Source organism: Oncorhynchus mykiss, chromosome 17 (assembly GCF_057628025.1).
Source record: "Oncorhynchus mykiss isolate SJ-2025 chromosome 17, ASM5762802v1, whole genome shotgun sequence".
NCBI lineage: Eukaryota > Metazoa > Chordata > Actinopteri > Salmoniformes > Salmonidae > Oncorhynchus > Oncorhynchus mykiss.
In genome coordinates, this window is record NC_143038.1 from 78,315,999 (window position 1) to 78,330,784 (window position 14,786).

Here is a 14,786-nt window from a genome sequence, read left to right on the forward strand (position 1 = left end):
TACAGTACAGAACAGTTTCAGTTAGGTAAGGAACATAACAGTTTCAGTTTGGTAAGGAACAGAACAGTTTCAGTTTGGTAAGGTACAGAACAGTTTCAGTTTGGTAAGGTACAGAACAGTTTCCGTTTGGTAAGGTACAGAACAGTTTCAGTTTGGTAAGGTACAGAACAGTTTCAGGTAGGTAAGGTAGAGAACAGTTTCAGTTTGGTAAGGTACAGTACAGAACAGTTTCAGTTAGGTAAGGAACAGTTTCAGTTAGGTAAGGAACAGTACAGTTTCAGTTAGGTAACGAACAGAACAGTTTCAGTTAGGTAAGCAACAGTTTCAGTTAGGTAACGTACAGAACAGTTTCAGTTAGGTAAGGTACAGTACAGAACAGTTTCAGTTAGGCAAGGCACAGAACAGTTTCAGTTAGGTAATGTACAGAACAGTTTCAGTTAGGTGAGGAACAGTACAGAACAGTTTCAGTTAGGTAACGTACAGAACAGTTTCAGTTAGGTAAGGTACAGTACAGAACAGTTTCAGTTAGGTAAGGTACAGTACAGAACAGTTTCAGTTAGGTAAGGTACAGTACAGAACAGTTTCAGTTAGGTAACGTACAGAACAGTTTCAGTTAGGTAAGGTACAGTACAGAACAGTTTCAGTTAGGTAAGGTACAGTACAGAACAGTTTCAGTTAGGTACAGTACAGAACAGTTTCAGTTTGGTAAGGTACAGTACAGAACAGTTTCAGTTAGGTAAGGTACAGAACAGTTTCAGTTAGGTAACGTACAGAACAGTTTCAGTTTGGTAAGGTACAGTACAGTTTCAGTTAGGTAAGGTACAGTACAGAACAGTTTCAGTTAGGTAAGGAACAGAACAGTTTCAGTTTGGTAAGGTACAGAACAGTTTCATGTAAGTAACGAACAGAACAGTTTCAGTTAGGTAAGGTACAGTACAGAACAGTTTCAGTTAGGTAAGTAACAGTTTCAGTTAGGTAATGTACAGAACAGTTTCAGTTAGGCAAGGTACAGTACAGAACAGTTTCAGTTAGTTAAGGAACAGAACAGTTTCAGTTAGGTAAGGTACAGTACAGAACAGTTTCAGTTAGGTAACGTACAGAACAGTTTCAGTTATGTAACGTACAGAACAGTTTAAGTTAGGTAACGTACAGAACAGTTTCAGTTTGGTAAGGTACAGTACAGAACAGTTTCAGTTAGGTAAGGAACAGAACAGTTTCAGTTAGGTAAGGTACAGTACAGAACAGTTTCAGTTAGGTAAGGTACAGTACAGAACAGTTTCAGTTAGGTACAGAACAGTTTCAGTTAGATCCGGAAGAAGATTGGGAGAATGTCATATGGTCAGATGAAACCAAAATATAACTTTTTGGTAAAAACTCAACTCGTCGTGTTTGGAGGACAAAGAATGCTGAGTTGCATGCAAAGAACACCATACCTACTGTGATGCATGGGGGTAGAAACATCATGCTTTGGGGCTGTTTTTCTGCAAAGGGACCAGGACGACTGATCCTCTCTGATCTACCCATCCCGGATCCGGGATTGTGAATACAGACTCAAGCTCATTACCATAACGCAATGTTAACTATTCATGAAAATCGCAAATGAAATGAAATAAATATGCTAGCTCTCAAGCTTAGCCTTTTGTTAACAACACTGTCATCTCAGATTTTCAAAATATGCTTCTCAACCATAGGAAAACAATCATTTGTGTAACAGTAGCTAGCTAGCGTAGCATTTAGCGTTAGCATTTAGCAGGCAACATTTTCACAAAAACCAGAAAAGCATTCAAATAAAATAATTTCCCTTTGAAGAACTTCAGATGTTTTCAATGAGGAGACTCTGTTAGATAGCAAATGTTCAGTTTTTCCTGAAAGATTATTTGTTTAGGAGAAATCGCTCCATTTGGTGCGTCACGTTTGGCTACCAAAAAAAAACGAAAATCTAGTCCTCAATACGCCAAACTTTTTTCCAAATTAACTCCATAATATCGACTGAAACATGGCAAACGTTGTTTAGAACCAATCCTCAAGGTGTTTTTCACATATCTCTTCGATGATATATCCTTCGTGGAAGTGTGCTTTCTGTTCTGAATCCCAGGAGAAAATGACCGCAACTGAAAATGACGCACCAATTTAGACAAAGGACACCGGGCGGACCCGTGGAAAATGTAGTCTCTTATGGCCAATCTTCCAATGATATGCCTACAAATATGTCACAATGCTGCAGACATCTTGAAGAAACGACAGAAAGCGCAGGCTCGTTCCTGCTGCATTCACAGCCATATAAGGAGACATTTGAAAACAGAGCTTCAGAGATTCTGCTCATTTCCTGTTTGAAGTTTCATCTTGGTTTCGCCTGTAGAATGAGTTCTGTGGCACTCACAGGTAATATCTTTGCAGTTTTTGGAAACGTTAGACTGTTTTCTTTCCAAAGCTGTCAATTATATGCATAGTCGAGCATCTTTTCGTGACAAAATATTGCGCTTAAAACGGGCACTTTTTTTATCCAATAATGAAATAGCGCCCCGATAGACTTAACAGGTTACTATGACAGACAAAATTAGATTTTTTTTCCTCCAGAAAATCACATTGTAGGATTTTTAATGAATTTATTTGCAAATTATGGTGGAAAATAAGTATTTGGTCACCTACAAACAAGCAAGATTTCTGGCTCTCACAGACCTGTAACTTCTTCTTTAAGAGGCTCCTCTGTCCTCCACTCGTTACCTGTATTAATAGCACCTGTTTGAACTTGTTATCAGTATAAAATACATCTGTCCACAACCTCAAACAGTCACACTCCAAACTCCACTATGGCCAAGACCAAAGAGCTGTCAAAGGACACCAGAAACAAAATTGTAGACCTGCACCAGGCTGGGAAGACTGCATCTGCAATAGGTAAGCAGCTTGGTTTGAAGAAATCAACTGTGGGAGCAATTATTAGGAAATGGAAGACATACAAGACCACTGATAATCTCCCTCGATCTGGGGCTCCACGCAAGATCTCACCCCGTGGGGTCAAAATGAGCACAAGAACGGTGAGCAAAAATCCCAGAACCACACGGGGGGACCTAGTGAATGACCTGCAAAGAGCTGGGACCAAAGTAACAAAGCCTACCATCAGTAACACACTACGCCGCCAGGGACTCAAATCCTGCAGTGCCAGACGTGTCCCCCTGCTTAAGCCAGTACATGTCCAGGCCCGTCTGAAGTTTGCTAGAGAGCATTTGGATGATCCAGAAGAAGATTGGGAGAATGTCATATGGTCAGATGAAACCAAAATATAACTTTTTGGTAAAAACGCAACTCGTCGTGTTTGGGAGACAAAGAATGCTATATTATTTTCCACCATAATTTGCAAATAAATTCATTAAAAAAATCCTACGTGATTTTCTGGATTTTTTTTTTTTTTTCATTTTGTCTGTCATATTTGAAGTGTGATGATGAAAATTACAGGCCTCTCATATTTTTAAGTGGGAGAACTTGCACAATTGGTGGCTGACTAAATACTTTTTTGCCCAACTATATTACCCAGATTGCTCTTTCTATTTCATGCATTACCCATTCTAGTCCCTGTGTCTACATTGAAGATGTTGGATAAGCTTCTTTCTAAATTCATGTGGCTAAACAAGAGACCTAGAGTGAGACTCAAAGTTCTATTTTTACCCAAAGCTAAAGATGGCCTGGGCTTACCCAATTAAAATATATACTTTTGGGCCAAGCAATTAAGCTTTGGTGGCTTGGATTAAACAAGATTTTGGGTCTATACAAATTGAGCAACGTTCATGTCCAGAAATATACTGCTTCCTTTTAGGCCAATTGCATTGGAAGAAAGTTAGATGGAAGAATGAATGGATAAGATATACTCTGAAGGTATGGACAGCAGTAAGAAAAACAGGAAATGCCAACTTCGCTCTCAAGGGCCATGAAAATGACTAGCGATGCCGACCTTAAGCCATCCATAATGGACAGAGGCTTTAGAAGATGGGCAGAAAAAGGAATAAACGAGTCAGGAGAAGGTTTTCTTGATTGAACACAGTTCTCTATTGAGGGAATTTGGTCAATACAAACACTCCAACATAATCAATGAATATCTCCCAAGGAAAAACATACATCTTCTTCTCTAGATGAAACAGGAACACAATACAATTATCTTTAAACTACAACAAAAGTCACGGGTTTGTCACCGTCTTAATCCTTCTTCATCGATAGCTCCCCTCTCTTGGTGGCCATCCTCCAGAGATAGCTTTCCCCCCTATCTGCTGGTTCCATTCTCTCTCTTATAGGGGAAAGAGAATATGTCATTAGTACCGTCAGCCGTGCTTAATTGCCTCTGGTTATCTTGTCTCACATGCCTTGTTGGGCTGCTATCCGTGAGCCCAGCCTGCCCTCTGGTGGTCCTTCCACATACCTCCCCCCTCAGGACCGAACCAGAGGGTCGGGCGCCAGACGCGCAGTCTTGGTCGCGTCGGGACAGCCCGTCTGCATTCCCGTTCTTCGATCCGGCTCTGTGGATGACATGGAAAGAGAACGGTTGTAAAGCCAGAAAACATCTGGCTATTCTGTTATTGTTTCTCTTACCAGCCATCCACGTGAGGTGCGCATGGTCAGTAACTAATGCAACCGCCGACCCAGTAGGTAGTACCGGAGATAACCGAGGGCCGGGATCTGTTTGTCCTGGGAATGGAGGGAATACCCAACCGAAATTCATAATCAGCTTGTCTAGCTGTCTTGACTGCCACGGTAGGAGAGTTTGGCCCCGGCGCACCTGTGGTAGAGCCTCCTCTTTTCCTTTGCCCTCCAGGGCCATCAAAGCCACCTCCTCTCTTCCATGGTACGTCTTCAACAGGTTTATGTGATAGAGTTGGATTTTCTTCCTCCTGTCAGGTTGCTTGAGGTAATTGACCGGTGAGACCCTTTTCATTACCTCGTAGGGGCCCCTCCATTGTGCCAGCAAGCGGTGTTCGGCCGTGGGCACGAGCACCATCACTTTCTCTCCCACGGTGAACTCACGGGTGTCGCAGACTTATCATAGGCCCGGCCTTGGGTCCTTTGTTCCTTCGCCATATGCTATTTTACTATTGGCCACACTGCTGACAGGCGGTCTCTCATTAGGGTAACATGTTCTATTGTGGATCGAAAGGGGCATGGTTGGGTCTTCCAGGTCTTCTTGGCTAAGTCGAGGATCCCTCGACAGGGTCTGCCATAGAACAATTGAAACGGAGAGAATCCAGTGGATGCCTGGGGTACTTCTCGCAGGGCAAACATTAAGTGTGGGAAAAGCATGTCCCAGTTTTTCCCGTCTCGGGACACCACTCTTCTCAACATGCTTTTAATCGTTTTGTTCAAGTGTTCACACAACCCGTCTGTTTGAGGGTGGAATATGCTTGTACGCATCTGTTGAACCTGATATAACCGACACAAGTCCTTCATCAACCGGGACATGAACGGGGTTTCCTGATCGGTTAAGATCGTCTTGGGAAGGCCCACCCGAGACAACATCATGAACAATTCCTTGGCAATTCCCTTTGACGACATGTTACGCAGGGGTATGACCTCTGGGAACTTGGTAGCGTAATCTACGGCCACTAGGATGACGCGTGTCCTCTGGCGGAGTTTGGGAGGGGTCCCACGAGGTCCATAGCTATGCATTCAAAGGGGGTCTCTATGATGGGTAGAGGAATCAAAGGGTTACGCAGGTGTGGCCATGGAGCTGTACGCTGACGTTGATCACACGTCCTACAATACCTGGCCACATCCCGGGTGACACTGGGCCAATAGAAGCTCTGCATGATTCTGTCGATAGTCTTGTCCCGTGCCAGGTGTCCTCCTAGGACGTGGGAATAGGCTAACTGTAGGACTGTATCCCCGTATGGTGTAGGCACCATTAGTAATTCCTGGTTTTCCCCCCTTTGTTACATGACCCAATATAAGAGACCCCGCCTGATTGCATAGTAAGGAAGAGGGAGCTCACCTGATCCATCGATCCATCGTTCCTCTCGTCGATCACCTTAAAACTTCCGCATGGCCTCCTTTAGGTCTGGGTCTCTATGCTGCGAGGTGCCGAACTGTCCCTTTAATTCCTGGGGCAGGTAGACCTCGGTAGAGGGGTGTGGAGGTTGTTCCCCATCCCCGCCAGGGGTCACCGAGGAGAATCCCTTCCAGGTTCCCTCCTCGGATGGAACTTCAAATATATCCCTTAGCGCCTTATTGCTCGTTCCTTCCTGCGTCGTGTATAACCCTTTGCAGGTGTCTTCGCTTGGGTACTTTCCCTGTACACCTTCCTTTCGGAGTGAGAATAGACAGATTCACGGTGGGGTAATAGTGGGTGTCTCCATGGATACAGGATACGGCTACTTTGTCTGATTTGATTTTGATTTGATTTGTTGCGGAGGTCACCATCCGTTCCTCTACTAACGTAACCATACTTCCCGAGTCGAGAATGGCTACCACATCTTGTCCTTCGACTCAAACCGGAATCTCTGGGGCTATCTCTGCTAACCAACAGTGTTGATCCTGCCCTCTCGAACCGGGGTGTGTGGGGATGGGCAGTGATGGATCATGGACTCGTGACCATGGACTCGTCCTTGCTAGGACATTGTGGGGCATAATGGTCGGGAGACTGACATTTATTACACCGACCCTGCTGTGTGGTGGCAGACTCCTCCCACCTCGAGGGATTGGACGTTTTGGTGAGGACGCGCCGGGGTGAGCTGTGGTACGGGATTGAGAATCCTTCTGTTCCTCCTTGTCACTTTTTAACAACTCCCCTGTAGACCGATATGTTTCCACCGCCTGGGCTATGTCGTCGGCTGACAACGGGTTGGCTTGCCCCACAACCCTTTAAGTCACTGGGTAATTCCCTCAATATCTTGTCCACTACGAGAGTCTCTATCACATGTCCTACTCCCTTTCCAGGTTCTAGCCACTGTTTCGTCAGTCGTAGTAGTGCGAAGATCTGGGCACGCATGGGTTGGTCAGCCGTATAGGTCCATTGATGGAACTTTACGGCTCTATCTCTGGCAGTCAGCTGGCACCGGGACAGAATCTCGTTTTTTAGTCGCCCATCGTCCGCAGCTTTGCGGGAATCCAGGTCAAAATAGGCTTCCTGGGCCACCCCGGTCAAAAGAGAGGCTAATGCGCTCGCCCATTCTGTGGGCAGCCACTCTTCCAAGGTGGCCGTCCTTTCGAAGGTCATGAGGAAGGCCTCTATCATCCTCCTTGGAGAGACGAGGTAAGATGGCGTGAGCAGCTGCGCTTGGCTTAACTCTAGGTTTCTTCTCGTCGGCTCAGCTGTTGTTGCAGGAGTTCTATGGTTGTCTGCTGTGCCGTGATAAACTGTTGTAGTAGGGCGTTGTCCATCGTTCTTGAATGGTTCCTCTGTGTCTACTGGAAGAATTTTGATTTACTCACTTATCCACCTAATGCCCGCATTCTACACCAATGTGAGCGGACCAAGTAATTTTGCGTCACTCTAAAGCGGAAAGGTGGAATAAACGAGTCAGGAGAAGGTTTTCTTGATTGAACACAGTTCTCTATTGAGGTAATTTGGTCAATACAAACACTCCAACATAATCAATGAAAATCTCCCAAGGAAAAACATACATCTTCTACAGATGAAACAGGAACACAATACAATTATCTTTAAACTACAACAAAAGTCACGGGTTTGTCATCTTCTTAATGGCTCTTCATGGATAGCTCCCCTCTCTTGGTGGCCATCTTCCAGAGATAGCTTTCCCCCCTATCTGCTGGTTCCATACTCTCTTTTGTAGGGGAAAGAGAATATGTCATTAGTACCGTCAGCTGTGCTTAATTGCCTTTGGTTACCTTGTTGGGCTGCCATCCATGAGCCCAGCCTGCCCTCTGGTGGTCCTTCTACAGTAAGGTGAAATAACATCCAAAAAGAGGTGGTTATCTAAAAGTTATCTAAAAGGATAGAGATGACCACATCTGAACACACGCAGGATGTTAAAGGAAAATGGGATCTAGAAATGAATGTGGTGATAGAAGATGAATCTGTCATGTATTGTCATGTTGTGTCTTGTTTCTGTCCTTTCCCTTCACCCTGTCTCCCTCTGCTGGTCGTTATTAGGTTACCTTTTCTCCCCCTCTTTCCCCCAGCTGTTCCTTGTCTCCTCCTAACTACCTCGTCACCCCTTTTCCCACCTGTTCCCTTTTTCCCTCTGATTAGTCCTCTATATCTCTCTCTGTTTTTGTTCCTGTCTTTGTCGGATTCTTGTTTGTGTTTTTCATGCCTGAACCAGACTATCGTCATGTTTGCTGCAACCTTGTCCTGTCCTGTCGGAATCTGCCGGTCCATCTGAGCCTACGTATGTTTTGTTATTAAAGAAGCTCTGTTTACGTTAATTCGCTTTTGGGTCCTCATTCACGCACCGTAACAGAAGAATCCGACCAAGAATGGACCCAGCGACTTCGGATCCTCTCCACTCAGCCGTCAAGATCCAGGGAGCGATGCTAGGCAGACACGAGCAGGAATTGTCTGCTGCTCGACATGCCGTTGAGACCCTGGCCACCCAAGTCTCCAACCTCACAGAACAGGTTCACCATCTCCGCCTCGATCCACCGGCCACTTCCAGGGCTTTCGAATCTCCGGAGCCCAGAATCAATAACCCGCCGTGTTACTCTGGGGAGCCCACTGAATGCCGCTCGTTCCTCACCCAGTGTGATATTGTGTTTTCTCTCCAGCCCAACACTTACTCCAGGAGCACTGCTCGTATCGCCTACGTCATATCTCTCCTTACTGGACGGGCTCGTGAGTGGGGCACGGCAATCTGGGAGGCAAGGGCTGAGTGTACTAACCAGTATCAGGACTTTAAGGAGGAGATGATACGGGTTTTTGATCGATCTGTTTTTGGGGAGGCTTCCAGGGCCCTGTCTTCCCTATGTCAAGGTAATCGATCCATAACAGACTACTCTATTGAGTTTCGCACTCTTGCTGCCTCCAGTGGCTGGAACGAGCCGGCTTTGCTCGCTCGTTTTCTGGAGGGTCTCCGCGCAGAGGTAAAGGATGAGATTCTCTCCCGGGAGGTTCCTTCCAGCGTGGATTCCTTGATTGAACTCGCTATTCGCATTGAGCGACGGGTTGATCTTCGTCACCGAGCTCGTGGAAAGGAGCTTGCGTTCTCCGTTGCCCCCCTCTCCGCATCACTACCATCTTCCTCTGCCGGCTCGGGTGCTGAGCCTATGCAGCTGGGAGGTATCCGCATCTCGACTAAAGAGAGGGAACGGAGAATCACCAACCGCCTCTGTCTCTATTGCGGTTCCGCTGGTCATTTTGTCACTTCATGTCCAGTAAAAGCCAGAGCTCATCAGTAAGCGGAGGGCTACTGGTGAGCGCTACTACTCCTGTCTCTCCTTCAAGATCCTGCACTACCTTGTCGGTCCATCTACGCTGGACCGGTTCGTCAGCTTCCTGCAGTGCCTTAATAGACTCTGGGGCGGAGGGCTGTTTTATGGACGAGACCTGGGCTCGGGAACATGACATTCCTCTCAGACAGTTAAGGGAGCCCACGGCCTTGTTCGCCTTGGATGGTAGTCCTCTCCCCAGGATTCAGCGTGAGACGCTACCTTTAACCCTCACTGTCTTTGGTAATCATAGCGAAACCATTTCTTTTTTTAATTTTTCGTTCACCTTTTACACCTGTTGTTTTGGGCCATCCCTGGCTAGTTTGTCATAATCCTTCTATTAATTGGTCTAGTAATTCTATCCTCTCCTGGAACGTCTCTTGTCATGTGAAATGTTTAATGTCTGCTATCCCTCCTGTTTCCTCTGTCTCTTCTTCAAAGGAGGAGCCTGGTGATTTGACAGGGGTGCCGGAGGAATATCACAATCTGCGCACGGTGTTCAGTCGGTCCAGGGCCACCTCTCTTCCTCCACACCGGTCGTATGATTGTAGTATTGATCTCCTTCCGGGAACCACTCTCCCCCGGGGTAGACTATACTCTCTGTCGGCTCCCGAACGTAAGGCTCTCGAAGATTATTTGTCTGTAGCTCTTGCCGCCGGTACCATAGTCCCCTCCTCCTCTCCCGCCGGAGCAGGGTTTTTTTTTGTTAAGAAGAAGGACGGGTCCCTGCGCCCCTGCATAGATTATCGAGGGCTGAATGACATAACAGTGAAGAATCGTTATCCGCTTCCTCTTATGTCTTCAGCCTTCGAGATCCTGCAGGGAGCCAGGTTTTTCACTAAGTTGGACCTTCGTAATGCTTACCATCTCGTGCGCATCAGGGAGGGGGACGAGTGGAAGACGGCGTTTAACACTCCGTTAGGGCACTTTGAATACCGGGTTCTTCCTTTCGGCCTCGCTAACGCTCCAGCTGTCTTTCAGGCATTAGTCAATGATGTCCTGAGAGACATGCTGAACATCTTTGTTTTCGTTTACCTTGACGATATCCTGATTTTTTCACCGTCACTCCAGATTCATGTTCAGCACGTTCGACGTGTCCTCCAGCGCCTTTTAGAGAATTGTCTTTTTGTGAAGGCTGAGAAGTGCACTTTTCATGCCTCCTCCGTCACATTTCTCGGTTCTGTTATTTCCGCTGAAGGCATTAAGATGGATCCCGCTAAGGTCCAGGCTGTCATTGATTGGCCCGTCCCTAAGTCACGCGTCGAGCTGCAGCGCTTTCTCGGCTTCGCGAACTTCTATCGTCGTTTCATCCGTAATTTCGGTCAGGTGGCAGCTCCTCTCACAGCCCTTACTTCTGTCAAGACGTGCTTTAAGTGGTCCGTTTCCGCCCAGGGAGCTTTTGATCTCCTCAAGAATCGTTTTACATCCGCTCCTATCCTTGTTACACCTGACGTCTCTAGACAGTTCGTGGTCGAGGTTGACGCGTCAGAGGTGGGCGTGGGAGCCATTCTTTCTCAGCGCTCCCTCTCTGACGACAAGGTCCACCCTTGCGCGTATTTTTCTCATCGCCTGTCGCCGTCGGAACGTAACTATGATGTGGGAAACCGCGAACTGCTCGCCATCCGCTTAGCCCTAGGCGAATGGCGACAGTGGTTGGAGGGGGCGACCGTTCCTTTTGTCGTTTGGACTGACCATAGGAACCTTGAGTACATCCGTTCTGCCAAACGACTTAATGCGCGTCAGGTGCGCTGGGCGCTGTTTTTCGCTCGTTTCGAGTTCGTGATTTCTTATCGTCCGGGCTCTAAGAACACCAAGCCTGATGCTTTATCTCGTCTCTTCAGTTCTTCAGTAGCCTCCACTGACCCCGAGGGGATTCTCCCTGAGGGGCGTGTTGTCGGGTTGACTGTCTGGGGAATTGAGAGGCAGGTAAAGCAAGCACTCACTCAAACTCCGTCGCCGCGCTCTTGTCCCAGGAACCTTCTTTTCGTTCCCGTTCCCACTCGTCTGGCCGTTCTTCAGTGGGCTCACTCTGCCAAGTTAGCCGGCCACCCTGGCGTTCGGGGTACGCTTGCTTCCATTCGCCAGCGTTTTTGGTGGCCCACCCGGGAGCATGACACGCGTCGCTTCGTGGCTGCTTGTTCGGTCTGCGCGCAGACTAAGTCCGGTAACTCCCCTCCTGCCGGCCGTCTCAGGCCGCTTCCCATTCCCTCTCGACCGTGGTCTCACATCGCCTTAGATTTTGTCACCGGACTGCCTTCGTCAGCGGGGAAGACTGTTATTCTTACGGTTGTCGACAGGTTCTCTAAGGCGGCTCATTTTATTCCCCTTGCTAAGCTTCCTTCTGCTAAAGAGACGGCACAAATCATCATCGAGAATGTTTTCAGAATTCATGGCCTTCCGTCAGACGTCGTTTCGGACAGAGGTCCGCAATTCACGTCTCAATTTTGGAGGGAGTTTTGCCGTTTGATTGGGGCTTCCGTCAGTCTCTCTTCTGGCTTTCACCCCCAGTCTAACGGTCAAGCAGAACGGGCCAATCAGACTATTGGTCGCATCTTACGCAGTCTTTCTTTTCGCAACCCTGCGTCTTGGTCAGAACAGCTCCCCTGGGCAGAATACGCCCACAACTCGCTTCCTTCGTCTGCGACCGGGCTATCTCCTTTTCAGAGTAGCCTCGGGTACCAGCCTCCGCTGTTCTCATCTCAGTTCGCCGAGTCCAGCGTCCCCTCCGCTCAGGCTTTTGTCCAACGTTGCGAGCGCACCTGGAAGAGGGTCAGGTCTGCACTTTGCCGTTATAGGGCGCAGACTGTGAGGGCTGCTAATAAGCGTAGAACTAAGAGTCCTAGATATTGTCGCGGTCAGAGAGTTTGGCTCTCCACTCAGAACCTTCCCCTTAAGACCGCTTCTCGCAAGTTGACCCCGCGGTTCATTGGTCCGTTCCGTATTTCCCAGATCATTAATCCTGTCGCAGTTCGACTTCTTCTTCCGCGATATCTTAGTCGCGTCCACACGGTCTTCCATGTCTCCTGTGTCAAGCCCGTTCTTCGCGCCCCCGCTCGTCTTCCCCCCCCCCCCCCATCCTTGTCGAGGGCGCACCCATCTACAGGGTCCGTAGGATTTTGGACATGCGTCCTCGGGGCCGTGGTCATCAGTACCTAGTGGATTGGGAGGGGTACGGTCCTGAGGAGAGGAGTTGGGTTCCCTCTCGGGACGTGCTGGACCGTGCGCTGATCGATGATTTCCTCCGTTGCCGCCAGGTTTCCTCCTCGAGTGCGCCAGGAGGCGCTCGGTGAGTGGGGGGGTACTGTCATGTATTGTCATGTTGTGTCTTGTTTCTGTCCTTTCCCTTCACCCTGTCTCCCTCTGCTGGTCGTTATTAGGTTACCTTTTCTCCCCCTCTTTCCCCCAGCTGTTCCTTGTCTCCTCCTAACTACCTCGTCACCCCTTTTCCCACCTGTTCCCTTTTTCCCTCTGATTAGTCCTCTATATCTCTCTCTGTTTTTGTTCCTGTCTTTGTCGGATTCTTGTTTGTGTTTTTCATGCCTGAACCAGACTATCGTCATGTTTGCTGCAACCTTGTCCTGTCCTGTCGGAATCTGCCGGTCCATCTGAGCCTACGTATGTTTTGTTATTAAAGAAGCTCTGTTTACGTTAATTCGCTTTTGGGTCCTCATTCACGCACCGTAACAGAATCATTGGAGAGAATATGTGAAAGTAGTCACAAATGCACTATCAGCCCAGTGTGTAGGGAGTTTGCCTGGAAAGGGAAGATTTCATACTTTAGAACAACTTTCTTGATATTGAAATTTGCTCCAAAAGCTTGAGCACTATGTTGGAGGGGTGGTTGACCAATAGGAGACCACACATATTTCTTCTGGGATAAAGTGACAGGGGTTCTGTAAGACAATCATAGACATTGAGTTACCACTGGAACCAATGCTCATTTTATTGAGGGTAATAACGTGTAACCTGGAAGGTGAAAAATAAATATGCATGTTAAGGGTACTGTTAGTGATCGCACAGAAAATGTTTACTGTCAATTGGCACAAACCACAGCTTCCAACTAATTCACTGGACTCAGGGACTGAAACATGTGTATGTAATGGAGAATATGACACCCAGGTTGCAACTAAAGATGGATACTTTTTTGTCAAGTGGACTCCCATCAGATTGTACGTTGCCTGATATAATGTGGCATAATTCCCTTAATTTAATGACTCTGAAGTAAACTCCTGTAATTATTAGTGCTATTACTTTTTGTGGTCCTTTTAAAGATGTTTTAGAATTCTTCTTTATTGTGTTTACTTCTATGGCTCTCTTCCAAAACATAGAGCACGATGCCAAGGATCGTTCACATGGTGTTCTGGAATGTATATATAACTATTTTTTTGTAACATAGCTTCAAAAAGTTTAACAGCAGTTCTTGACACAAACCGATGCACCTGGCACCTACTAGCATAACCTGTTCAAAGGCACTTAAATATTGTCTTGCCCATTCTCCCTCTGAATGGCACACACATACGCACTACACTGATTGAAGTGGATTGAACATGTGACATCAATAAGGAATCATAGATTTCACCTGCATTCACCTGGTCGGTCTGTCATGGAAAGAGCAGGTGTTCCTAATGTTTAACACACTCAGTGTATGCTAAGGTCATCACAGACCAGAAAACATATATACCAAGGTCCTCGCAGAGTAGATCGATACTCATCGGGGTCATCTCATCAAGGTTATCTCATCAGGGAAGGTCATCTCATCAGGGTCATATAATCAGGGTTATCTCATTAGGGTCACCTCATCAGGGTCATCTCATCAGGGTCATCTCATCAGGGTCACCTCCATCAGGGTCAACTCCATCAGGGTCATCTCATCAGGGTCATCTCAGAGTAGATCATCTTCATCAGCCTAACCAGGACCAACACTGGGGCTGACCCCAAATATTCCAATCATTCAGATTTGATTCCGTTTACTCTGATTTGATTAACCTTTTTGCTGATTTGAGTATTCGGTATATTATTTTAACAGGCCTCAAATATTCTAACAGGAAATGTTGTAATGCTTTAATTGTATGGTCCTGTTAAATTGTTCTACACCCTGTTCTACACCCTGTTCTACACATTGTTCTACACCTTGTTGTCCTTCTGCCAGTGTATGACATAAAGTGATCTTTGTTGTTCATGTCCATTACAGAACAGTAAACCAGATTCCTTATTGAAGATGGAAACTGAAGTGCACAAGTTTGAGAGAACGCCACTGTCGGGCAACAAAGACAAGTTTGCCTTTTCAATGACACACAAGAAGTTACTAGGGTAAGCACTGTATACTGGAGCAATGTGGTTCTCACCTGTGTGTGTGTGTGTGTGTGTGTGTGTGTGTGTGTGTGTGTGTGTGTGTGTGTGTGTGTGTGTGTGTGTGTGTG

The 14,786-nt window shown here is 46.9% G+C and overlaps 1 protein-coding gene across 6 annotated transcripts in view; it reads left to right on the plus strand.

The window, feature by feature from the left end:
• phf2 (PHD finger protein 2) overlaps nt 1-14,786 on the plus strand; it is a 132,502-nt gene that overhangs the window by 81,480 nt on the left and 36,236 nt on the right. For all 6 annotated transcript variants that reach the window (XM_090206527.1, XM_090206524.1, XM_090206526.1 and 3 more), the window contains one exon: nt 14,558-14,676. In XM_090206527.1, coding sequence (XP_090062653.1) covers nt 14,558-14,676 — 119 coding nt within the window. The remainder of the gene's footprint in view (nt 1-14,557; nt 14,677-14,786) is intronic.